General features: G+C 33.1%; 1 protein-coding gene across 8 annotated transcripts in view; it reads right to left on the bottom strand.

Annotated features, from left to right (window-relative positions):
- The window catches only part of LOC143246220 (CUGBP Elav-like family member 2), a 194262-nt gene that overhangs the window by 50694 nt on the left and 119081 nt on the right, over positions 1-24487 (bottom strand). For all 8 annotated transcript variants that reach the window (XM_076492566.1, XM_076492587.1, XM_076492556.1 and 5 more), the window contains exons 5-6: positions 24053-24178; positions 11981-12060 (exon numbers count right to left, since the gene is read on the bottom strand). In XM_076492566.1, coding sequence (XP_076348681.1) covers positions 11981-12060; positions 24053-24178 — 206 coding nt within the window. The remainder of the gene's footprint in view (positions 1-11980; positions 12061-24052; positions 24179-24487) is intronic.

The following is a 24487-nucleotide window of genomic DNA, read 5'->3' as shown; positions in this document are numbered from 1 at the left end:
TGTAGGTAAGATAAAATACTAGATGGATACTTGCACATATTGTTAACCCAATCCTAATTACGTAGGTTGAGATGATGATTTGCCATACGTCACGGTGACAAACTATGTAACAGAACAGAGATCAACTGGTTGTTCCATGAACAAGCTTACGTTTAGTTGGGAAATATTTCTCCCTATGAATGTGATGTCTATTCATCTTCTTATAGTAGGTATATCACAGTTTACACAAGACGAAGTGGAGTGGTTAAGGCTGTATTGGTTGATGTGCCTCATTTTGCACTCCAATAAATAGAGAAGGCTACAATGTAACTAAAGAGATGTTATAACAAAACAGTAAAAAAAAGTGAAATTAAAATTTCAAAATTAAGAATGTTACATTTTCTCTTTTTCTTTTAATGAATCACTTATTACCCCATATTCAATTAATAATAATAGTAACTTTTGAACCTTTTCACATCAATTTAATTTTCAATTGTATAGTTTTATTAACTGACTTATACAACCTCAAAGACATACAAAGTGTTTATAGACAATTGTCTCTTGTGGTGCCTTGACTGGAGAGCTTAAATCATGTTATTGATTAATCACAGTAACTGTGGTGAAGTAAACTTAATTATAAACATCACATTTTCTTTTTTTTCTTTTAATGAATCACTTATTACCACATCTTCAATTAATAATAATAATAACTTTTGAACCTTTTCACATCCAATTAATATTTAATCTTATAGTTTTATTAACTGACTTATACAATGTAAAAAGTTTATTCTCCTGTAAAAGCCAACACATCACAATGGAATTACAGATTTTCTGACACTGAAATAAGTATGGCATAAAACTGTTCACAGAAACACACAACTAAATATGCCTAGTTCCATAAGCTTTATAAAAACAAAAATTAATGAACCTTTTAAACAGGCATGTATAATAGGTTGGCTCAAAACTATTATTCATTTGACTTGTTCTATAATTAAGCCATAAATATGATCATAAATTATATTACTACTATGAGCAACAACTCTTCTTCCAGTTGTATGTAGAATGAGTATGGCTTGAGTACATACCAGCAATACGGAAGCAGCTTGACACTTGTCACATAAGATATTCTCTGTATTCAGACAGATCAAAACATTGATACATGAGGAAAGTGATCGTGTGGCACATGTAAACTCATGGAGTATGTTGACAAGATAACACAATATAATATAGATATAACTTCTCATACACTGGCAAAACCACAAATTAATAGGAGAAAGTGATAAAAGATAATGAGAGTGCTTTTCCATAGTACTTTAGCTGAGCTTATAAAAACGATGGTGCTGAACGTACTTATTAAATTGCTTTGGCTGAGATTAACTGCTGGATCAACAGTTAGGACAGTAGTTGATTGAAAGATCAATGACTGAAAGGTGTACCTTGTGAGAGCAGGCTGTTTGTCGACAGATTAATGTGACTAAAAGGACTTTGCAACCCTTCCTTTTTAAGCTATAAACAGCTGCTCGGATATTACACAGTTAAGACTGCTAGTGATAGTAGCTATTATGTCTATCATATCATAGATGTATGGCTGAGGAGGGTCACTATAATTTTTAAAAACTGAAAGGTTGTTGTGACCCCTACTTATTGAGATATTTCCAAAGCAAAAAGTAATATTACATTATCCAAAAATTGCTTACCCTGTCTAGCTGAGTAGTAGCAGAAAATTTGCATATCAGACTGCACAAAATGGGCTGGAGTCATTTATGGTGCACATGAAGTACATATAACTTTAACATGTGCACTGAGAAAGCAGTGTTCTTTATCAGCATAGAATGGAAATCAGTTTTTAAGGACTCTAGTGTAATGACCTTTGTTTTACTAGATTTTTCTGTACCTATTTTACTGAAGCAAGACATTGACTCACAAATTACTATAAAATATTTTTCTAGTTCCACTTGTGTTGGCAACCATCTTGGATAGCAAAAGTATTTTTATTACAGAATGTTGTATTTAGTCTAAGTTGGTTTGAGAATTTATTGATAACATGCGGTGATGGCAGTGCAAATATTAATGCCAGTCGAAAGCATTTTAGCTGAAACATTTTAGTTATGTTGAACTATATTGTTGATTACTTATTTCAGGATGCAAAAAATGTATTGAGGTTAATAACTCATAGATGGCAGCATGCTACTACACAATAGCTACTAAGACATGGCCAACCATTAATACTATAGCAACAGCACGAGCCGGAGGCTGTTGTTATTGTTTAAACAGAAAGTTACTGAATATGCTGTCTTTGCTTTGATCACCTTGGGGAATAGAAGCTTAGATTTTAGCATTGTACACCTGTAAACTTACCATAAACAGTTCATCTACAGCTACTATTTTATGTGACGATTTGTATTGTTGAGATTTATGTATATGATAATATATATATACATGGATATATATAGTGCTGAACATGTGTTTCAGTGTTCTATTAATTAATGGACGTTGTATAACGCTATTACCTTTTCATTGGCTAAGTTGCTGCACTGAATTAGAAATTGTGTAAAATAAACTTGTAGTTACGTAGTTTACATGCATACCATTAATTTTTTAACTTTTCAACCAGAAGTAGAATTTTGTAAATTTTTCATTTATTCTATATGTGTGAGTTTTTAAATACAAAATGGTCCAGAAAACTGTTAAGTTGATTTTGTTTTATCCTTGCTCATTTGTTGTCCTCTAGCAATAATATCTGCTACATACATGTTGTTCAAGGCTAATGACAGTAGTGTCCTCATTGGTAGCGTAGATGATATCTAGAAGTTACATCCTGCTCTATTTTGAATGAAAAGTACTAGTCACATGAATAGTGGTAGTCGCTGTGGATAAATATAACATTTCCTGTAAAGTAAGCTGTTTCGCATTCAGATTGTTCTAAATAGCATTTTAAACGATCTGTATTCACTTGTTCTGGAATCAATATATTTCAAAGCTCAAGACAGCCTTCTAGGAACTCAGATAATCCCGGCGTTCGTCCAAGTACTAGAAAGGTTAAACCACAATGGAGATCATTAATCAGGTGACAATGGTCCGAATATCAATGAAGGGAGCTCCTGCAGAATCAGAAATCAATGCTTTTATAACTTCCCCACCTACCAAGGAGTCCTGGATACAACCTGTATAGTCCAAGAAGGTAGAGATACTGCAATTACCGAGCCAAAATTAAATAATCCTCATGCTTCATCAAGCATTAACATCAAAGTTCCACAACCAAGAACAATCAACCAGAACCTAAAGGTCTGAGCACTTCATAACTAAGAGGAAAGCTGTCTTTTGAAGCATAAAAATCCAATTTTGTAATTGGAGGGATCTCTGGGCTGATCTGGCTCAAACTTGGAGAGCTAATGCTAAAGCCTTAGATATAATATATCAGTCAACCTCAACTCATTAGAAGTTGACCCCTGCACTGGAAAATCTGGTGTCAGAGCTCCAGTAAGGATAGAAAGACTAGGTTTACTTTGCAAGTGTATATATGTATTTATACAGAAGTTTCTTTATTTGCTTTTTAATGTAAATATTGTAAGGTGGAGTCATGTAATGCCATTGTTTACATTTTAAGGGCTTTTTCAGTTATTACTATTGATTTTGTGCAAGAAAAGGTTCAATACATCGTTTGGTTTGCAGAGAACATATCAGTAACTGTGGTAAAACGTAATTACACAAAACAGTACAAGAAAAAAGTACGGGGGTATGTTAAGGATATCGTGTACTGCACACCTAAAACAAATGTTATTGAGCTACAGATTATAAGTAACGAATGCCATCGCGTCTCTATAAGCTGTTGACATGTTGCAGTGAACGTGGACTGAAATCGAATATCAGTTGTACATGCTGAGAGCCACTAATGATGCATATGTAGAAGTCTAAAGAGATGTCAGTAAAAGTTGTTTGGGTTGGGTTACATGATGTTGAAAAGAGCATGATTTTGTTTCTTTACTTAGTGAATTATTAAATTTTAGAACAGGAAAAAACGTTTGAGCCACTGAATAAAAAATGTGCAATTTGTATGTATGTGTATATCGTATGAGGAACTTTGTTTTGCATATTGACTTACTGTATGTGTTATCCTTATAAATGGTTGTATGTTACAGTTTACTGTAAAAAAATTGTTGTTTCTTTAGTGGTTCTTTCGGTATTTTAGTTTAATTTTTTTGAGGTATCATTTCTTGTCATTTTGTAATTACTTTTATGAAGGGGTTTGTTTTATTCAGTATTTTGCTTTAATGTCGTGGTTAATGCTGGTAAAATGTTTTGTTTTTTATAAAATTCCTTTTCGTTTTCATTACGTTGCAATTATTGTATTTTAATATGTGATTTATGTTTATAAGAGTTTGCATTATTTCATATTCTGTACATTTTATTCTTGATATTGTAACTTGCCTTTGAGTGTGTGATTGTTTTGTTATGTTGTATTCAGTTCACATAATTTCCTGTTTTAATGTGAATCGTTTGTGTTAAGTTAAGTTATATTCATGTTGTACTGTTGGGTAAACGTTTTACGAAGAGGTTAAACGAATTTTTTGACCGATACGTGAGTTGTTTTACCTTGTTTTAATTTTAAAGATAGCTGGGTAAATTTATAGGTGAAGGAGATAAGAGAAATATATTATACAAGCATATCATATGTTTATTAACTCCTTAGTCAATATCAATTCATTTTTTTTGTGAATATTATGAATATTCTATATTCTTAATATAGAGCATCAGTGAAGAGACATTAATTTACACTGGCCCTAATTATGACATCTGCTAGTTTACATATATTTTCTTATGAGAAACACTGTTGTTATATAAAGCAAATTGTATATAACTTTATAGTGACGCTTTCCATAGGCAAATTAGATTATGTTCTAGGGGTATGACGTCCCTTGTTTTGTAGTGAGAGTGACTATCAGTCAAGTAGTAGTGCCTGTGATCTGAGAAAAATGACATTGCTGTTTTTAGTAGTACACAATGCCATATTTTCTCATTATGAAAGAAATTAAGTTACAAGATTGTGGCTGAAACAAAGTATATTTGAGATTATTTTCAATATTGGTATGTTTAGAACATGATTTGAGCTCTCCAGTAAAGGCATCACAAGAGACAATTGCTTATAAACGCTTTTATTTGTTTGAGTGTTAAAAATTTTGCAACACGCTGCCAACTCTCTTGCTTTGCTTTTTAAATAGAGGTTAAGATAACTCACACTTATTTCACGAAAAATTTTTCTGGTGGAAGTTTATTTATTCTGCGACTCCTTTCCAATTACTCCTAAGAAAATAAATGAATCTGAAAATACTACAGTATTATTCCTTGAGACTCCAGTTTATCATTATAAATATCTGAAAAAGACAGCGAGGTCAATCTAAGATCACACATCTTGACATTTTCCACAGCTCCTTCACTACAGGAGGAAAATTTCAATAGCTTTTTCACTACAGGATGACGTTAAATTTTAATATCATCTTTGAAAGAAACCGAAAGCACTGAAATCCAATGGAACCTCCTTGTTCTATCAGGTGTGTAACACGTATAAAGTCAAATATGATTGCTGCATTCTAGTTTCTTTGACCATCTTCCCATTAAAGCAGCCATTGATTGTGAAGCATGGCTAAAAGCTTGTGAGATTTTGCTGACCTCAAAGTTCCTATTTTCAGTTTAAGGTTTCACGAGACATTTAGTTTAATTTCAACTGCTATTTGGGCTGGAGGTTTGTCTTTAAAAATAGCTTTTGGTTTGTGAATGAAAGTGTTACTTCAGAATAAGATAGACAGAGGCGTGGGTTTGAATCCTGTTGCGTTTCTAAGCACTCTGCTTTGCGAGTTCCTTCGTCTTCTAAAGAAAACATTATAGGATCCTTTCTTTGAAAGATTGTGTTTTTTGGCACTACCATTAAACAATCCCACTGTATGAAGATTTCTCTTCGAAAAGGTTTTATATTTTTGTCGAGCCATGGCAAGTCAGTCTCTCATGACATTACAAAGCAAATTGATTAGGGGATTGCTACGAGGGTCACGGATTCAAGTTCCCGTCCCACCAAACATGCTCGCTCTTTTAGCTGTGCGCTGTGTAGGTGTGAGGTTATAGAGTGACAAGCAATCCCACTATTTGTTGGTAGAAGAGTAGCCCAAGAGTTGGTGACGGGTGGCGATCACTAGCAGCCTTCATTCTAGTATTGCACTGCCAAATTAGGAATGGTTAGCGCATATATCCATCGTGTAACTTTGCGCAAAATCTAAACCAAACCAAACAATGTTGTGAAACAAATATTAAGATGGTGAACATGTCAGCAGTAATATAACAGCTTACTCCTGCAGCGATGAGCCGTTGCATTTCTATGCAGAATTGACAAAATAAAGTTTGACTAGACTTTTGTGTAACTAACAACTAAATAATTTTTCAACTAGTTCAACTGATCGGTGTCATTTGCAAGCATTGCTATTGTTTAAAGGGTTGTTCTACAATGTAACGAGCCACCACATGTGCCCATGTATAGATTTTTCTGGATACACCAATGAAATACAGTGATGCGCCCCAGTCAGTGACATTGATAAATGTTTTAGAGCATAATAGTATCTATGATCATATGACAACTGTTATGCAGTCCAAACCGCCAATACTTTTTTGGATAAAATTAACAGACGTGTTAAGCAGGTAAAATGAGAAAAGTTATTTAGATGAAGACGATCTGATATTTTGATCAGGATTATTCGTATTTTACATGAAAATGAACTTTTGTAAACCAAATGAGTTTTCAAAGTTTTAAAAAAACTTTAACAGACCTTGAAATGTTACTCAAAAATATATTGAATTAAATTTCAAAATATTCATTAAAAATAAATTGAGACACGGCAATAGATTTCCTTTATCATTATATTCTGAAATGAAAATAATAGTAGTTTGAAAATATCGATGTTGAAATTAGTTCGGAGTGAAATGACCAGGTAACAAATATTATAACAATGTAATAAATTGATATAATTATTCGTTAACTACTAAATACACACAGTTTGTAAACCTATTTAGCCTTGTGTGTACTGAACTTATTCAAAGCGTTATCGTTTCTAAGTGGAACTTAATGCGTCAGGAACAGCAAAGATAAGTCGACTAATTTTTTAGATAACTATAGAAAAAAATTCATGAATCTGCAATTGCAGTTTAGTGCGCAATAAACAAGTATAATTTTTCAGTTACACTATATATGTACATATATATATATTTTAAGTAAACTTAGAAACATAAAAGAGGTAAAAAAGTGCAGTACGTGGAGACATAATATGAAATTCGTCAAAAAACAATATATGATCAGAAAAACTAATAGTATTGCACGTGATCATGGGTAGAAGAATTCGAGTCAAATGTTACACCGGTATTTGCCCAGTATTTTACGGCCCGGCATGGCCAGGTGGTTAAGACGCTCGACTCGTAATCCAAGAGTCTCGGGTTCAAATCCACGTAACACCAAACATGCTCGCTCTTTCAGCCGTGGGGGAGTTATAATGTGACGGTCGTTGGAAAAAGAGTAGCCCAAGAGTTGGCGGTGGGTGGTGATGACTAGCTGTCTTCTCTCTAGTCTTACACTGCTAAATGAGGGACAGCTAGCACAGATAGATCTCGTGTAATCTTGCGCGAAATTCCAAACAAACCAATTTTTCCATTTTATTACTTAATAATAATATAAATTAACATGATGTTCTTCTTTTTGGACCTCTTCCCAATACAACTGATTAGGTAAAAAAGTTAAGCATTCATTAGATTGTTACTTTTTGTTATCGATTTAAACTTGTGATTTATTTTATGTCTTGAAGGATTATTATCATAGGATAAAAGTTCTTGAAACAAGCCACTATTTTCGAAATTCGCATTTATTTTATATTTCAAACTTTCAACAATTTTCTCAATTCCTTCTTTAAAAGTAAATTCTGTTTTTTCTCTTAGTTGATATATGCCTGTAGTAGAATGTTATTCAAAAATTTTCTAGCTCTTCATTGTCTTGATTTAATTAACTCGTTCTTTAATATTTCTTGTACAATTCTTTGACCAGAAACTACATTGATTTCCAATGAATTACGAGAACCAGAATATTATATTTTAAGATACCTGAAAGGTCGATTTATAACAATGACAAGTTTGTTTGTTTGTTTTAATTTTGCACAAAGTTACACGAGGACTATCTGCGCCAGCCGTCCTTAATTTAGCAGGGGGAATGTTACTACTCACCACCTCGTCGACTTTTAAGCTACTCTTTTGCTAACGAGCATGTTTGGTGTGATGGGGATTCAAACCCGCAACTATCAGATTACGAGTCGAGTGTCCTAACCACTTTGCCATGCCGGGTCTATGATGGCAAGATTTAAGATTAAAACTACTTTAATTTGTGTATTTTTTCGTGCTTAGATTACAAATACTAGAAAGAAAATTCAGAAAGAGTTCTTATACACTCATATACCTTCACACACCCATTTAATTTGTAAATCCATATTTTAGAACGGTGAGAAATTGATAACTTTTAAAGGACACATTTCTCTCACCTTTTGTTTTTTTATAGGTAAGGGAGGTGCTTCGTATTTTACTTTGTTGAATATTTTTATCCGTACAAAGTATCTATGTATAATAGGTTATTGTAACTGAAGCTATGAATTATACCCATCATATGAAACATAGGTTTGTTGGGTAGCATTTTTTACACATCCGGTGAAGATGTGGGCGTTATAATATGGCGGTCAATCCTACTATTCGTTGGTAAAAAGCCCAAGAATCGGCGGTTGGTGGTGATGACTTTATTCTTATACTGCTAGGGATGGCTAGCGCAGATAGTCATTGTGTGGCTTTGCGCAAATTAAAAAAAACACACAAACATCCAATGAAAGTTTTCTAGCTTTGACAATATAGCCAAGTAAATCAAATAATTTGCATTTAGCACCTATGTCGACTTTTTCACCTGAGGAAAAAATACTATTTATATAATTTCCTCCTCTTTACTGTGACCTTAAAAAATACGCTCCAGTTATTTCTATTAAACAAGAAATACACTTAACACAAATATACATGAAAAACAACAACATTTAGTTAAATTTTATTCTCAACCTTTAAGAACTAACTGTTCTGATAATTTTGCGAAACATTTAAGCATTAGTTACTTAGTGCTTTTAAAAAGTTTTAGGTACCCATTATTCTACTGAAAATTTAATTTTCTTTAAGTATTGGTTTTTGATTGACCGTCACATTATAACGCCTTCACGGCTGAAATGGCGAGTATGTTTGGTGTGACAGGGATTCAAATTCGCGATTCTCGGAATACGAGTTGAGTGCCTTAACAACCAGGCCATGCCGGGCCTTCTTTAAGTAATCTTAGTTGAAGGTAAAACATTAACATTGTCTGAAAGGCTTGACAGTGAAGTGGTTTAACTGCATTGAATATATAATTAAACTACTTAATGTAGACATATCGAAACTTCCCCATCAAAACAAATATATTAATTGAATACTAGAGAGAAATAATATATGATAAACTTCACGAACTTCCTGCATTTAAATAGTCAGATAGCATATATAAATCATATTACATCAAATGTGTACGTTTAATGAACTTAATTCACATAACGGTAGCAAGTCTTAAACAACTGTTTTGTTGTTTAAAATATTTTAAGAAAATTGTTAGTATAAAGTGTTAATATTGTGAAAATCAGCATCAAAACACTGGCGTTGTGATGAAAAATTGTAGTTTGTTTTTTCTCATTTTCGCCCCTTCCGCAGTAGCTCAGTGTTAAAATTTAGTTTTCATAACGCTGAAATTCGAAGACCGGTCCCTTGGTGAGAGCAGATAAAACAGTGTAGTTTAGGTCTTAACCATAGTAACAAAAATAATATATATTTTAGCATGTCATGTGTTTCAAAGACGAACTTTAATTTTGTTTGACTTTGTTATTTTTTTCATACGTGTATCGTTTGCAAGTGACATGTACTGAAATGATGTGAGTTACTCTATTTCTAGTTTTATTTGGATTGATACTGATATTTTCAATGTTAATGAGATATTAATTGTATGATACTGATTAATAGGTCAAATCTGTTATCCATAAGGTTCAGGTTTAGCAGTCCCGAATTTTCAGCACAAGGACCTTGTCTGGATTGAACCGAATAATGCTATTAACTGTAAATTTTATGACACATCCATAGCTGAAAGTGTAATTTGTATTTAGCGTCATTTTGTTGCTCGAACATTTGATCTTCTAACACGCAAAGAGACACATTAACTATTAGACCACAGCTGTTATCTTAGAAATTGTGTTTAAATTAGGTACGGAATACCATTTTTCTTGTCCGCATTTTTATTTGAGTCGAATAAAAACTTAAGAAAACATCGTGTTACAATTAATAAATTAATTTAATCCAGGAATCGACCGGTTGATTTCAAAATGGAAGAACAACAGTTGAGCAATATTCCGTTTGACGTCTAGTGTCTCTTATAATATAGATTTTAAGAAAGTTTCTTTCTTTGAATTTTGCGCAAAGTTACCAATAACCAGGTTAGTGCCTATCTTTCCTCAAGCATAAAAACTGGTAATTGGTACGGAGCCACGTTCACTTTCCTTTTTTATGCTACCAAAAATCTGATTTCAATATCTGTGGTGGCTGATCACAGATAGCCTTATGCAGCTTTGGGTTTATAAAAATCGAATAAAAACTTAAGAAAACATCTTGTTACAATTAAATGAAAGTGAATGAATTACAAAATTGCAGAACTATTTCACTTCTGCTGTAAACTGTTATTAGTAATTTATAGGAGAGGTTTTGTTTTTTTATTATATTAGAAGTGAAAAACAAAAGTAAATTCTTGTTTTGGATTTCGCGAGTGTTTACACTGTGTGCATTTTTGTCCAAATTAATTTATTCCAGGAATCGACTGACTGATTTCAAAATGGAAGAACAACAGTCGAGCAATATTCCGTTAGACGTCTAATGTCTTTTATAATGTAGATTTAAGAGAGTTTGTTTGTTTGAATTTTTGTACAAAGCTACCCATATCTGGATATATCTGTACATAGCTGTTCTTCTTTTTAAAATACTAAAGAAAAATAGCCAATTAACAGAATCCACCGCCAACTCTTGAATTATACTTCTCTCACTGAATAGTTGGATTAAACTCTAGCAGCCAAACTGTTTTTGCGAAAATGGAACGCAATCCTTTAACTCTGAAGTAACTAGTCTAGGCACGCTGAGTGGCAGCCATGTCTGGCATATGTGCAGAAAGATATGATCAGAGAATCACGTGCATCTACCTATCTATCTATATATGTATATTATATATATATATACATACTTATATATCTGAGACAGGTGTATTTGATGTTACCAAATGTTAGATCCATTGACTGTTGATATGAAAAAGTTTGAGCTGGACCTAGTTAATAGCTTAATGCCAAATCAATTATTCTATTTTCGTGAATAATTTCTGTACTGATTTGGTAAATGATCTAAAGCTTTTCTGGCATGAAAGGTTTGTAATATAACCAGGTCAGTGCCTATCTCTCCTCAAGCATAAAAACTGGTAATTGATACGGAGCCACGTTCAATTTTCGTTTTTGCTTGAATAGTTAATACATATATCTGGCCAATGTCCACTTCTCTCTTTGTATGACAGATTGTCGGCAAATCTGTTCGGTGTGCATTTTTTGCATGAAAGCATTTTGGATATGTCTGATCAGACGTGTAGAATCATATTCAGTGCATTTCCTGTTTGAAAGGCTTTTATATAGCCCTGTCTATTTTCATTCTGTTTTGAAATTTTTGCAGTTAAGTTTGTTTATTGGTACGGGCTGCATTCACTTTTATTCTCGTATGAGAGATCTGGTGAAGGTTCGACCTGTTTCTGTTTCCTTTCAATATTGAAATATTCTTAAGTAAATATGTTAAGCTTTACACTTTTTCTCTATGGATGACAACAAGTAATCAATTTTTATTTACTTACCTCCATCGTCTGACAATGATTCATGCCTTTGATAGCGTTGATTGCAAACTGGCGAGAGGCGTAAGTCACAAATCCACAACCTAGAAGGAGGAAAACAGGATATGCTGAAAACATAAGTGAATATTGTTTTCATGGCACTTTTCAAAACTGCGTTTCTTAAGCAAAGTGTATGTGAGTAGGGTAAAATTGTAACTAAAACTGTTTTTTAAGAAAAGTGTTTGAGAGAAGGGTAAAACTAACCATAATTTTTTGTCGAAAAAAGTGTCTAAAAGTTGGATAGAATTGAAATATATTTTGACATAATGATGTTTCACCGCTCTCGTGCACATTATTTTTTATTATACGTCTGTTTGAGATAAAAATATAAAACATTTAAACTTTAAAAAAGTAATACTGCTTTAAATTCATGATCTTTGATTAATTACGAAGAATTCTTGAAATTTGTTTTGTATATCTAAAGATGTTCAATTCGTCAGTATGTTCCACTGACATACGAGAGAGTTATGAAACAATATGCTCCAGTGATATACAAGAGAGTTATGAAATAATTTTGCATCTCAAATTCCAGATATTCACCTGAATAAGAAGGAAATCAATCTAATTACTTCAAAGTAAAACATATATGCATTTCAGGTGTGTCCCATTTGCACAGTGTGCTGACTTACACTACCAGAAATCTGATTTCAATATCCGTGGTGGCAGAGCAGAGATAGTTCTTTGTGCAGCTTTGGGTTAATAAAAATCAATAGAACTTCAGATTAAAATATTACAAATTTCATAATCTTATCATGAATTTTCATATATTTTATGTTTTTTTTTTTTTGCTTTTAAAGTTCCAATTGTAATAAAAAACAACTTTGGATAGCGTAAACCTGTAACTACGTTAGAAATAATAAAAGTTTTGTTTGTTTGTTTTTAACTTTGCGTAAAATCATACGAGCGTTATCTGCTCCAGTTTGTTTGTTTTGGAATTTCGCACAAAGCTACTCTAGGGTTATCTGTGCTATCCGTCCCTAATTTAGCAGTGTAAGACTAGAGGGAAGGCAGCTAGTCATCACCACCCACTGCCAACTCTTGGGCTACTCTTTTACCAACGAATAGTGGGATTGACCGTCACATTATAACGCCCCCATGGTTGGGAGGGCAAGCATGTTTAGCGCGACGGGGATGCGAACCCGCGACCCTCAGATTACGAGTCGCACGCCTTAACACGCTTGGCCATGCCGGGCCATCTGCTCCAGGCGTCCCTAGTTTACCAATGAAAAACTAGAGGGTAGGCAACTAGTCATCACCACTGACCACGAAGGATTGGGGTACACTTTTACTAATGAATAGTAGGATTGACTGTCATGATATAACGCCACCACAGCTTTAAGGACAAGCATGTTTGGTGGGACAAGGATTCTAACCCGCGAAACTCTCAGACTGCGAGACAAGCACTCTACTTAAATCAGAAAGAATATTACAATGTAATTTCAAATTTTGTATAGAATGGCAGAATTTAATTTGCAAAAATTTTATTTGTTTGTTTGTTAATTTCGCGTAAAGCTACTCAAGGGCTATCTGCGCTAGCCGTTCCTAATTTAGCAGTGTCTGCTGCCATTTTACAAATTGTTTATATATATATAGGTTTAGTGGCAAGAGAATGAATCATTTTAATACTTATCATGGTTTAATTCAAAGCTTTTGATATCTATAATATTTAAATTGTGTTAATCCAATCCCAATCACCCATTAATTCCGATTTATTGAATCTAAGATACAATGAAATTTCATTCTGTTATCAGTCAAGAACATGGAAATTAGCTCGATAAAGTTTGTCTGTTTTTGGATTTCTCTCAAAACTACACGAGGACTATCTGTGCTGGTTATCCCTAATTTAGTAGTGTAAGACTAGATGGAAGGCAGCTAGTCATCACTAACTTTTGGGCTACCAGCAAATAGTGGAATTGACCGTTACATTATAACGCCTCCACGGCTGAAAAAGCAAGGAAATTTGGTGTGAGGAGAATACGACCCCCGACCCTTGGATTACGAGTCAAGCTCCTTAACCACCTGGCCACGCCAAGTCGAGTTTGTTTGAAATGATTGAATCTCATATTTAAGGTTATTGAAGACTCAATGATGTGAGTGACTTTAAGACGTGTGGGAAAAATATGTTGATACACTTCCGCTGGTTCTCCGGTGGGACACCGGTAAGTTTTTGGATTTACTGTGCTAAAATTGAGGGTTCGATTCATCTCGGTGGACACAGGAGATAGCTCAAGGTGGCTTTACTATAAGAAAACACATGTACTTCTAGTACATTTTAAGAGTTGCTCATTTGTTTGTTGTAAAGCACAAATCTACACAATGAGCTGTATGTGCTTTGTCCACGGAGGTTGTTATCCAAACCAGATATTAAGCCTTATAATCGCATAGACCTACTGTTGAGCCACCGGCGGAGTGTACTTCGCTAAGGAAACATAATGACAAAGCACTGTTAACGAATATTTTAATTTTGTAATATACTTCTCTTTCACCCGGCATGCCCAGGTGGTTAAGATGCTAGACTCTTAATCTGAGAGTCGCGGGTTCCAATCCCCGTCCAACCGAGCATGCTTGCCCTTTCAGTCGTAGAGGCATTATAATGTGATGGTCGATTCACTATTGGTTGGTAAAGAAGTAGCCTAAAATCTGACGGAGGATTGTGATGATTAGTTGCCTTTTCTCTAGTCTTACACTGCTAAATTATTGACGACTAGTGAAGACAGCCCTCGTGTAGCTTTGCGCGAAATTCAAAGACAAACAAACAAACGTACTTTTCTTACATCTTAGGATGATAATTATTCATAACAGTCATGAGATTCTTTTGCTAGAATACATTTTTGTCGGTTTGACTATGGGGCCTGGCATGGCCTAGCGCGTTAAGGCGTGTGCTTCGTAATCTGAGAGTCGCGAGTTCGCGCTCGAGTCGCGCCAAACATGCTCGCCCTCCCAGCCGTGGGGGCGTTATTTGACGGTCAATCCCACTTTTCGTTGGTAAAAGAGTAGCCCAAGAGTTGGCGGTGGGTGGTGATGACTAGCTGCCTTCCCTCTAGTCTTACACTGCTAAATTAGGGACGGCTAGCACAGATAGCCCTCGAGTAGCTTTGTGCGAAATTCCAAAACAAAACAAACGGTTTGACTACACTTTATTTTGACATACTAGGAACATAAAGATAGAAAGTTTCACACAGTAGTAGTTTTTAAGGAATTTGATGGTAGAGTTGTAAATTATGGAGTTTTTATTTAGACTGTCACTACTTGCAGAATTGTTTAAGGCAAGTCCGGCTGCATTTGAACGAAAAAGACGTTAAAAAGCAAATATTAAAAAATATATATTTGAGTTATTCTTGAGAGTGATGTAATAATAAGTTTCGTCAACAACAAACAATTGTTTTTCTTATGTATTGTAGCTACACATCGTTAGGAACAAAAATTAGTAACTGCCCAAAAGGCTCTTAGTTCAGTACCTGAAATCATCAGTTGAGCTGGACGATGTGTGGCAAAATTTTCTATGAAACGCTATTTATACATGTAGTAGAGTGACTTGTGGGGTTCGCGCCCGCGTCGCGCTAAACATGCTCGCCCTCCCAGCCGTGGGGGTGTATAATGTTACGGTCAATCCCACTATTCGTTGGTAAAAGAGTAGCCCAAGAGTTGGCGGTGGGTGGTGATGACTAGCTGCCTTCCCTCTAGTCTTACACTGCTAAATTAGGGACGGCTAGCACAGATAACCCTCGAGTAGCTTTGTGCGAAATTCAAAAACAAACAAACAAACAAAAGTGACTTGTGGGATCTATGAAACGCTATTTTTACATGTTGTATAGTGACTTGTAGGGCCCCCCAGTGGCTCAGCGGTATGTTTGCGGACTTAGCAATGCTAAAAACACAGACAGCCCATTGTGTAGCTTTGTGCTTAATTCAAAACAACTTCTGGAAGACTAAAGGCGCATGTTAAATGCTAATTTTACATATCAGTGTTTTTTAATCCGAAATGGATAAATTGAGAGAAGTGATACAATAATATTTGTGTTTCACGTGATTTGTTAGTTTCTAATACTTCACTGGTTTTTAGCGTTTAGACCAAATATAATATCAATAGTTTATCAGCTCTTCCTTAAGACTAAGATTTGAAATATTATTGTTTACTTCAAGATAAAAAAGAATGGTCTAGAGCTTTTCAACTTAATCTAAGTAGTTTGGTTATTTATCTAACGAAAATTGGAAACTTACCCTCTAGTTTCAAATCTTAATAAACCATAAATAGCATTGTGGCATGTTCTCAAGGGTTTGGATAATAACAAAGATTCGGTAGATGTTTATAAATCTTAGCACATATCTGTATATTTCCTGTTTTTATAAAAATCAATAGTAATTGAGTTCTCCGATGCAATTTTACATTTTGGTCTACGTTATATTTTGAATGTGAAACAGTGTTTGTCAAACCCCAAAAAGAGGTCGTAACCTCATAAAAAGTATTGCAATGACGGATATTTTAGAATATATACAATAATTTGTTATCACTTCGCGTGTGAAAGAGAGAGGGATCCTCACATATTTTCAAACGAGATCCAACAAACATCTCTTGAAAATACGTTTTTTAAAGATTTAAAAAGTAAGTTGAAAAATATCATTTTTATTGTTAAGATATTATTTATAAAATAAGACGATTCTTCTTGAAATTGAGTTTTACAGGATCTGGAAATTATTTACTGGAAAATATCCAGTCATTTTTGTTTTGATTTAAATTTCAAACTGAATACGTTTTTTTACCTTTAAGGTGAAGACAGTTAAATTTTTATTTCTCAATTAGTATATTTACACGATTCTTCTGAAATTGATTATTATAGGATATGGAAATTATTTGCTGTAAAATATCCAGCCATTTCTGTTTTAATTTACATTTCAAACTGAATACGTGTTTTACTTTCAAGGTGAAGACAGTTTAAATTATCATTTTTAAATTAGAATAGTTTTACATTTTTCATTAAGCGATTTTTGCTTCTATTCATCTGTTTGATTTTTTTTCTTAAATAGGCACATATATAATATTTTAAATTTTGACGTTTTTGCACGTAATAAGTTTGCGAGATTATACTCATTTCTTTATATATTATTGTTATTAATTTATGCTGGCTTACTAAATGATGACTTCCATCGATGCCATTGAAAAACTATTTTTTTTCGACGAGAAAAACAACAAAAAACAAGGTTTTTAGCGAATATAGCCGAATCTGATATTTCATTGATTCACTTAAAACTGCGTGAGTCATTCGTCACCTAGTCATACATTTGTTTATTTGTTTTAGAATCTTAGCTATTGATGCACGTCTAGTCTTTCTAACTGAACTGACAAACTTGCAAGAGTAGAAGCAGCTAGTTAATAGCACCCATCGTCAAGTTAATAGCACCCATCGTCAATATTTTGGCTATTTTTATTTAACAGAATAATGTGATTTTGCCGTCACTCTAATAAAGCATCTATAACCTGAAAGATGTAAAGCATTTTTAGCAGCAATGGTCTGTGAGCCATAAATCCAACGATTCACAGTCCAAACACAATAACCAATGGGTCACACACAGCCTACCAAAACAAATTAATCATCAGTCCCTTTTCAGCAGGATTTATACTTTTTTGTTTTTTGCTGTTAAGAACAAAGTTACACAACGAGCTAGCTGTGTTATACTTGCTGCGGGTATCAAAACAAGATTTTTAGCGTTAAAAGCCAACAAACAAATTGCTGAATGACTGGAGTCTAGAATGATATCGTAAAAGAGACATTTCATTTATATAAAGTATCAAATACTCACAGAAACGTTAAAACCAAGACTTTATAATGTATAGATGTGTTTTCTGTTATATATATATATAATTAAGCAAATAAACTTCCATAAAAGTTTTCACGAGAGCAGTTATGTAGGAACAATCTTTGTAGTTAAAACAGTGGTGCTTGACATGGCCTGGTGGTTATGACGTTTGACTTGGAATCGCTCGGATCGCAGAAATGAAACCCAACAAGCTAATCTTTTCAGACATGGAGGCGTGATAATGCAACGGCCAATACCACTATTTGGGTAAAGTGTAGCTCCAGAGCTAGCTGTGAGTGATGTTTACTTGCTAACTACCTTTCTTCTAGTCTACCACTTGCATATTAAGAAGGTAAGCTCAGATAATCCTCGATTAGCTTTGCAAAACCCGAAAAATAAACAAGTTAAGACAGTATGTGTCTTTTGACTATTATATAAATTATTGTATTTAAAACATTAATTTACGTGCAAATAAATTTCTGTAATTCTCCCGATATTCAACGCATCCTTGACGTAGTCGTAAAATCACATCTGAAACATTATCAATAGTGACACTAAACTGTTTAGCCAGACAATATTTACATGTTATAATTGGACGTTAGATTAAGTCGTTGTTCAGCTTTTGTAAGTAATAAGATTTTAATGTTTTGTATTCATGGATGGCTTTGTGACAGTTTGGAAGAATTTATTACTTCTCTAAGTAAAGTTAAATGGCAGTTTCCACAGATTTGTTCGTATGCGTGAACTTGAAACATTTAAATAAATTTTTAGTGAAAATACTGGTCGCCTGACCACGCAATTAAGTAGCTAAGTAATTAGCTAGCATATGGTATTGGGTCACATGTCAAGAACTCTGGAGATTATTAAGACTTGTTAGATTGTTTATGAGAGTTATAAAGTGAAATTCTGAAAGTTAACTAAAACAAGTTTACTTTATTCATAAATAAACTGAATATATGTTGACTGTGTAATGGATTAATTGTTATACATTTAGTTTTATTTTAATATCTGCACTTGTTTAAGTTTGATGTATGTGTCTTATATTGTTGGATATGTATTGCGCAAGTCCAACCTGTTCTCTAAATTTGTAGAAGATTCTCGAGTGTAATAATCAACATTTTATATAATACGACAATATTAGCGTATCTTCGAATATTGTTTAACATTCAAGAATCTCGTCTTAAAATATATAAAGCGACTCGCTAAGACACAGTAATAGAATATTTTTGATCAGCTACAGTCAGTATACACTAACCCTCGCAAACTATAATTGTAATAAACGCTTATTAACTAGAAAGCTACAGAATGTAACCAGAAATGTTTATAGATTTTGAACAATATAAACCTTTCAACTTCAGTTAATTAACTTTGAACGTTAGTATTTATACGAGAACATTAAATATCTTTGTCGGTAAAAAGACAGCTTACAAGCGTCGTGAGTCCAACCAAGCTAGCTAGCTTAAGCAAAGTGTACGAGTATCAACTCAGAATTAATTTGCTCGTCGTGGACCTGGACCGTCGATGAAATATTCAGTTTTATGCCGGATAGAAGACTCGGTATAAATTGTAAGTTTGTAAAACTCTTGCATATAAACCAACATGTTTAATAACTATTTATAATAACTGTCGTTATAAATTGTATTGTTGTTTGTATATTAAAATTTATTTGTCTTAAGAAATCTCAATCTCATCTAGAAGTATCTTAATTTAACACCTATTGGCATTTAATTAATTACTAAATTCAAATTCAAATTTCAGGTCATATAAAATCGTAATGCATAACGTACGTAACTTAATAAATCGGAGACACGTCCAAGATAAATTATAATGCGTAAGAATTATAAAACTTACATAAAACTTTGAAAAATTGTCAATACAAAACTGGTAGTTGCTCAGATGAAGGTAAAAACATTTACCAAATGAAGTATTAATATCATTTAAAGCTGAAGTGAAAAATTATGGAAATGCTGAAAGGATGTCTATAATGGACGGTTAATGGTAATCACAATTGTGTGTAGAATTCACTCTTATTACTTCACTTCTGTGTTAGATATCTCTACTGACTTCAATAGCAGAGTTGACGTGAAAAAGAAGAGAACAACTAATTATGCTATATCATCATGATTAGCGAAATCTCCACATCATAGTAGAAGCGATCTCAATGAAAAACACCCTTGTGTTAACGGAATGTTAGCCTCTTCCAATGATCGTGTATCATATTTCAAAATGCACGTTTTCTTTTCTCATACAATACGTGGACTCAGTTCATACAGAATGTACAAACATACATACACTAAAGTATGTGCATTCTACAGGTTGCAGAGATTTGGGCTAAATGTACTAGGTACGACAACAGGACGACAATAATCACTTTCCCAAATAATATTACAGCCCATTGATTCAACGGTAAAGGGAAAGGTTTATAATGCTAAAATCCGGGTTTCGTTGTCCAGCAATGATAACCTTTTATATTGATTTGTGTTCAATAACAAAGAAACTAACGAAAATTGAACACTAATTTTTCATTTTCTCTTTTGCATCCGAATATTATGAACATGAACATGACAAGAAAATTCTCAATACTAATCAAAAGACAAATTAAATATACAAATTACTGAAATACACAAACTAAACAGGTTTAACAATAATAAACCATTAAATATTGTGGTGTGAAAACCTAAAGCTCAATCTAAAATATTAACATAATCTACATTTTACAAAAAATTAAATTTGCATTAATATTGATAAAAGCTTTTAATATTAATTCCAACCACTACTTGGTTTACACAAAATACATCTATAATTATTCTAAAACTTTTGTTTTTTGTTTCTTTAATTAATCCAGTTTAATACTTTCAAACGAAAAAGAGAATAAAGTTACTGAAAAAATCTGTTATTTAGTTTCTAACAGTTCGATGGTTAATTCAAAGTTTAGTTTGAAAACATAAACAAATAAATTTACCATATGCCTTAACTCGTCTTAAACTAATCAAGAAAAGAGAGAAAAAAGAAACAAAAACTTTTAAATGTACATTAGAAAATTTTTTCAAAGATATATGCAGTGTTGTGAGAAATATCTTACTTCAATTGTATATACAAAACGATTTAAAACTATGTAAAAACAAATAAAAGGAACACATCATCAAACAGATAGATAACAATTTGTAATTAAGCTATGTTAAATTTAAGAAAGAAACATTAACCTTCTGAGCAATAATTTAATAAAATTCCTTAAAAAACAAGATATCGTCAAGAAATAGCACAAAAATAAACAAAAGAAACGCAACTTTGTGACTTTTTAAAACACGTATAAGTACATTTGATCCTATGATAGTATGAAATAGAAGAACATAGTGATAATATGAAATAGAATTCTACTAGCTTTTGCTAACCTTTTTCGTGAAACAACAACTGTATTTACAATTAGACTTGGTTCTTAATGGCTTGATCTTATAACTGAAACTTTATGGCTCATTAAGTTTTACTATTTATAGTAATAATTAAGTCTTTCATATAAGAGCTTATTATAATGTGCTAATTTTAACCGACGTTTCTACACCATGATCAGGAAAACTCCACTTGGTTATTTTTCCCCTTAGCCTTTTACTTTAATTGGATAATTATAATTATGTTTAACAAAGTGAATTTCCAAAGTGTTGAGTGTAGAAAATTTAAAAAAAGCGTTGGAAAGAAGACTATTTTTACCCATAACTAATATATTCGAACATTAAATTTAAATGCAGATTTTCTACACAAAATTATTTACAGAAAGAACCTCCCATTTTTTTGTCTTTGTCATTTGAGTGAGATGTTATTATTAGTATTATTATTTGTGATACTACATCACAGCAACTCCGGTAAAAATTTGAACCACATCATTCATTGCTGGCGCATGAAGTTACTTTAATTATCAACAGTGTTATACTACACACACTTGTTATTGCTCAAAATCATGTGCTGTCAGATAAAGTCTTTCTGCACTCTATGAAATTTTATTATCTGGTTGAAGAGCAGTACTTGTTGAATTTAATTGAGTGAAGCTACATTTTTATGGTTAGAACTTTTGATATAAACAGGGAGAAAGTTTGCAGATTGCTAAATTTTGTCAGAGTTTAATAAGAACAATTTCCTGTGCTTTTTGTGTCACAATTAACCTTCTGAAAACATCTTAGATCAATTCATCCTGGCATTAAGATTCTAGAGACATCGTGAACTATATTCATTCTCGCATTAACCTTTCAGAGACATCGTGGACCATACCTTAACATTAACCTTCTGGAGACATCGTGGACCATATTCTTTCTGATAAATATTGCTATGCTCATTTGTCAAATACTGAATATTTTATTGTATCAAGATTCTGCTAAAATAATTAGGTCATACATTGTGCAAAAAAAAAAAAACATATCCGAAAAACATAAACGTCCCCAATCTTTCCTTTACACAATATGATAAACTAATAATTTTCAATACATTCCCTGGAAGAAAAGTCAAAACGAAAACGAAATAATGTTCTATTAATTGACCTTTGTTTATAGAAAATACAAAAGGTGAAACGTCGCTAAATAAAAATCTAATACATTCGGATTGAATAAAGCACTAGCATATTTTTGTTGTTTGTGTATTCAAGATTATTAGTTTGTCTTATTAACGTCATTTTCATCCTTGAAAGAACACTTTCTTTAATTCATAATCTATTTCCATTCTACGATTAAACAAGTCAATGTCCAAAAACTTATGTATCTGTGCAGTCACCTCCATGACTGCATAGATATATAAAAAAAGCCCCTCCCCAGTAGCATAACGGTATGTCTGCGGACCCATCGTGCTTCGATATTCGTGGTAGGCAGAGTACAGATAGCTCATTGTGTAGCTTTGTGGTTACTTATAAACAAACTTATTTCGTTCTCTGAGGATCGTAAAAACGCTGCTGGTTAATTTGTACCTATGATTTCACCTTTTATTTTGATTTATCCACACCTATTTGTCTTCTTAACCATACAGTGTAGGAGTTTCGTTACATGCGGCAGATGCCAATACATTCTCTGATATAGTAACAGGAGTTCATCTTTGCTTTCTAAAGTTTGTAGCACTATATGAGAAACCTGTAGCAACCGTATTGTCTAATAAAAAGCTTTCTTTACATTCCTCGTACCCCTTTAGAAATACCTTAACACCTTGTAGTCTGAAGCAACTCAGATCTTATTCTTCAAGCAATCATTGAAGTACATCTAAGTCTGATTCAATGTTCTATCACTCTGGTGCGAGGTATATTTCTATAGATTTTCTTCTGTCTGTCTTACTCTTACACACCTGCCGATAGAGAAGCTTATGATTTATGTTTCTTTAAAAGAACGAAAACTTTGTGAATTATCTTGTCCAAAATTAATTGGAATTTGTGCAAACTGTCTACATGAATATTCTAGAGGAGATAGGCAGAAGTGGTTTATTGAAAAATAGATATGTATACTTCGTTAATAGTAGTGATAGTCTAGTGTGTCATGATAAGGTGTATAGTCTGGGAACTTTGGTAATGGAAGTCAAGTCAACGAAGCTAATCACTTATTGTTTTTAAGTAGTGTGCCCTAGGCTTTACCGTTCTTTGCTGTTTCGCTACAGAATATTCATCTCGGAAAGGTCTGTAATATATACAGCAAAAACTACAAATTAACCTCATTATCTTTTCAAATGATCTAGAAAGAGAGGAAAGAGGGTAAATAATATAGCGTAAATTCAAGTACTGTCAATGGCTGAGTATTTCTTTTCATCCTTTATGAAAGGTGAGTGGAAGTCGTAGTAAAAGAAAATTGTCTTTCGTTAAAGAGACGTGTAATAAAGGGTTTTATCAACAAATAATAGGAAAAAATGAATTCTACTTTTGATGACCATGTAGAACAAATACTAAGTTTTCAGTGCCTTGTAAATACTGCTTCTGCTGTCCAGTGGTCAGGAATTTACCATTCAAACTTGTGGATAATAGATATGCCGCTTGTGCACATGGCTCAAGTGAGAGGTGATGGGCAAGTGCATTAATATATGAAGGTCATATAAAGTTAGCAAAACGAATCATGTACCTAAACCATTTCCTTTCTATTGTGATGTTTCATCACGTACTTCTCACTTAAAGTAAATTTCCTTCAGATAATTTTGTTGTATATTAATTTACACTGTTCTAATTTTAAATTTATAAGTTTCTACAAAACATTTTTATCGAATATTGTTAATTAGCATTGAATTTACCTTTACTTTGCCCGTTAACGTCTCTGAGCACTGTACACTCCTCTATAAACCCGAATGGGGAGAACATTCTTCTTACGTCGTTCTCGTTGAATTTCTTGGACAACATGCCAATGAAGAGCTTTCTTTCTGTAAAACAAAGACATACAGAAATCTTTACTAAATGTGCATGGATCATAAAATGTACAGTCATGTGAAAAAGTTAGGACACCCTATGAAAGCCTGTGTAACATTTTTGGATATATAGATATTTACTCTCAATTTTAACAATACTGAGAGATCATAGGAATATAACAATTTTAACAGAAGAAAAGACTTTTCATGATCTTCTGTAAATGTAATTCTACAAAAATGCATATTCTAACTGAGGAAAAAGTTAGGACACCTCCACATTTATTCCCACTTAAAATGGCTCAACTCACATACAGGTGTATCACA

Source organism: Tachypleus tridentatus, chromosome 1, assembly GCF_004210375.1.
Source record: "Tachypleus tridentatus isolate NWPU-2018 chromosome 1, ASM421037v1, whole genome shotgun sequence".
Taxonomy (NCBI): Eukaryota; Metazoa; Arthropoda; class Merostomata; order Xiphosura; family Limulidae; genus Tachypleus; species Tachypleus tridentatus.
This window is presented reverse-complemented; position numbering and strand designations above follow the sequence as displayed.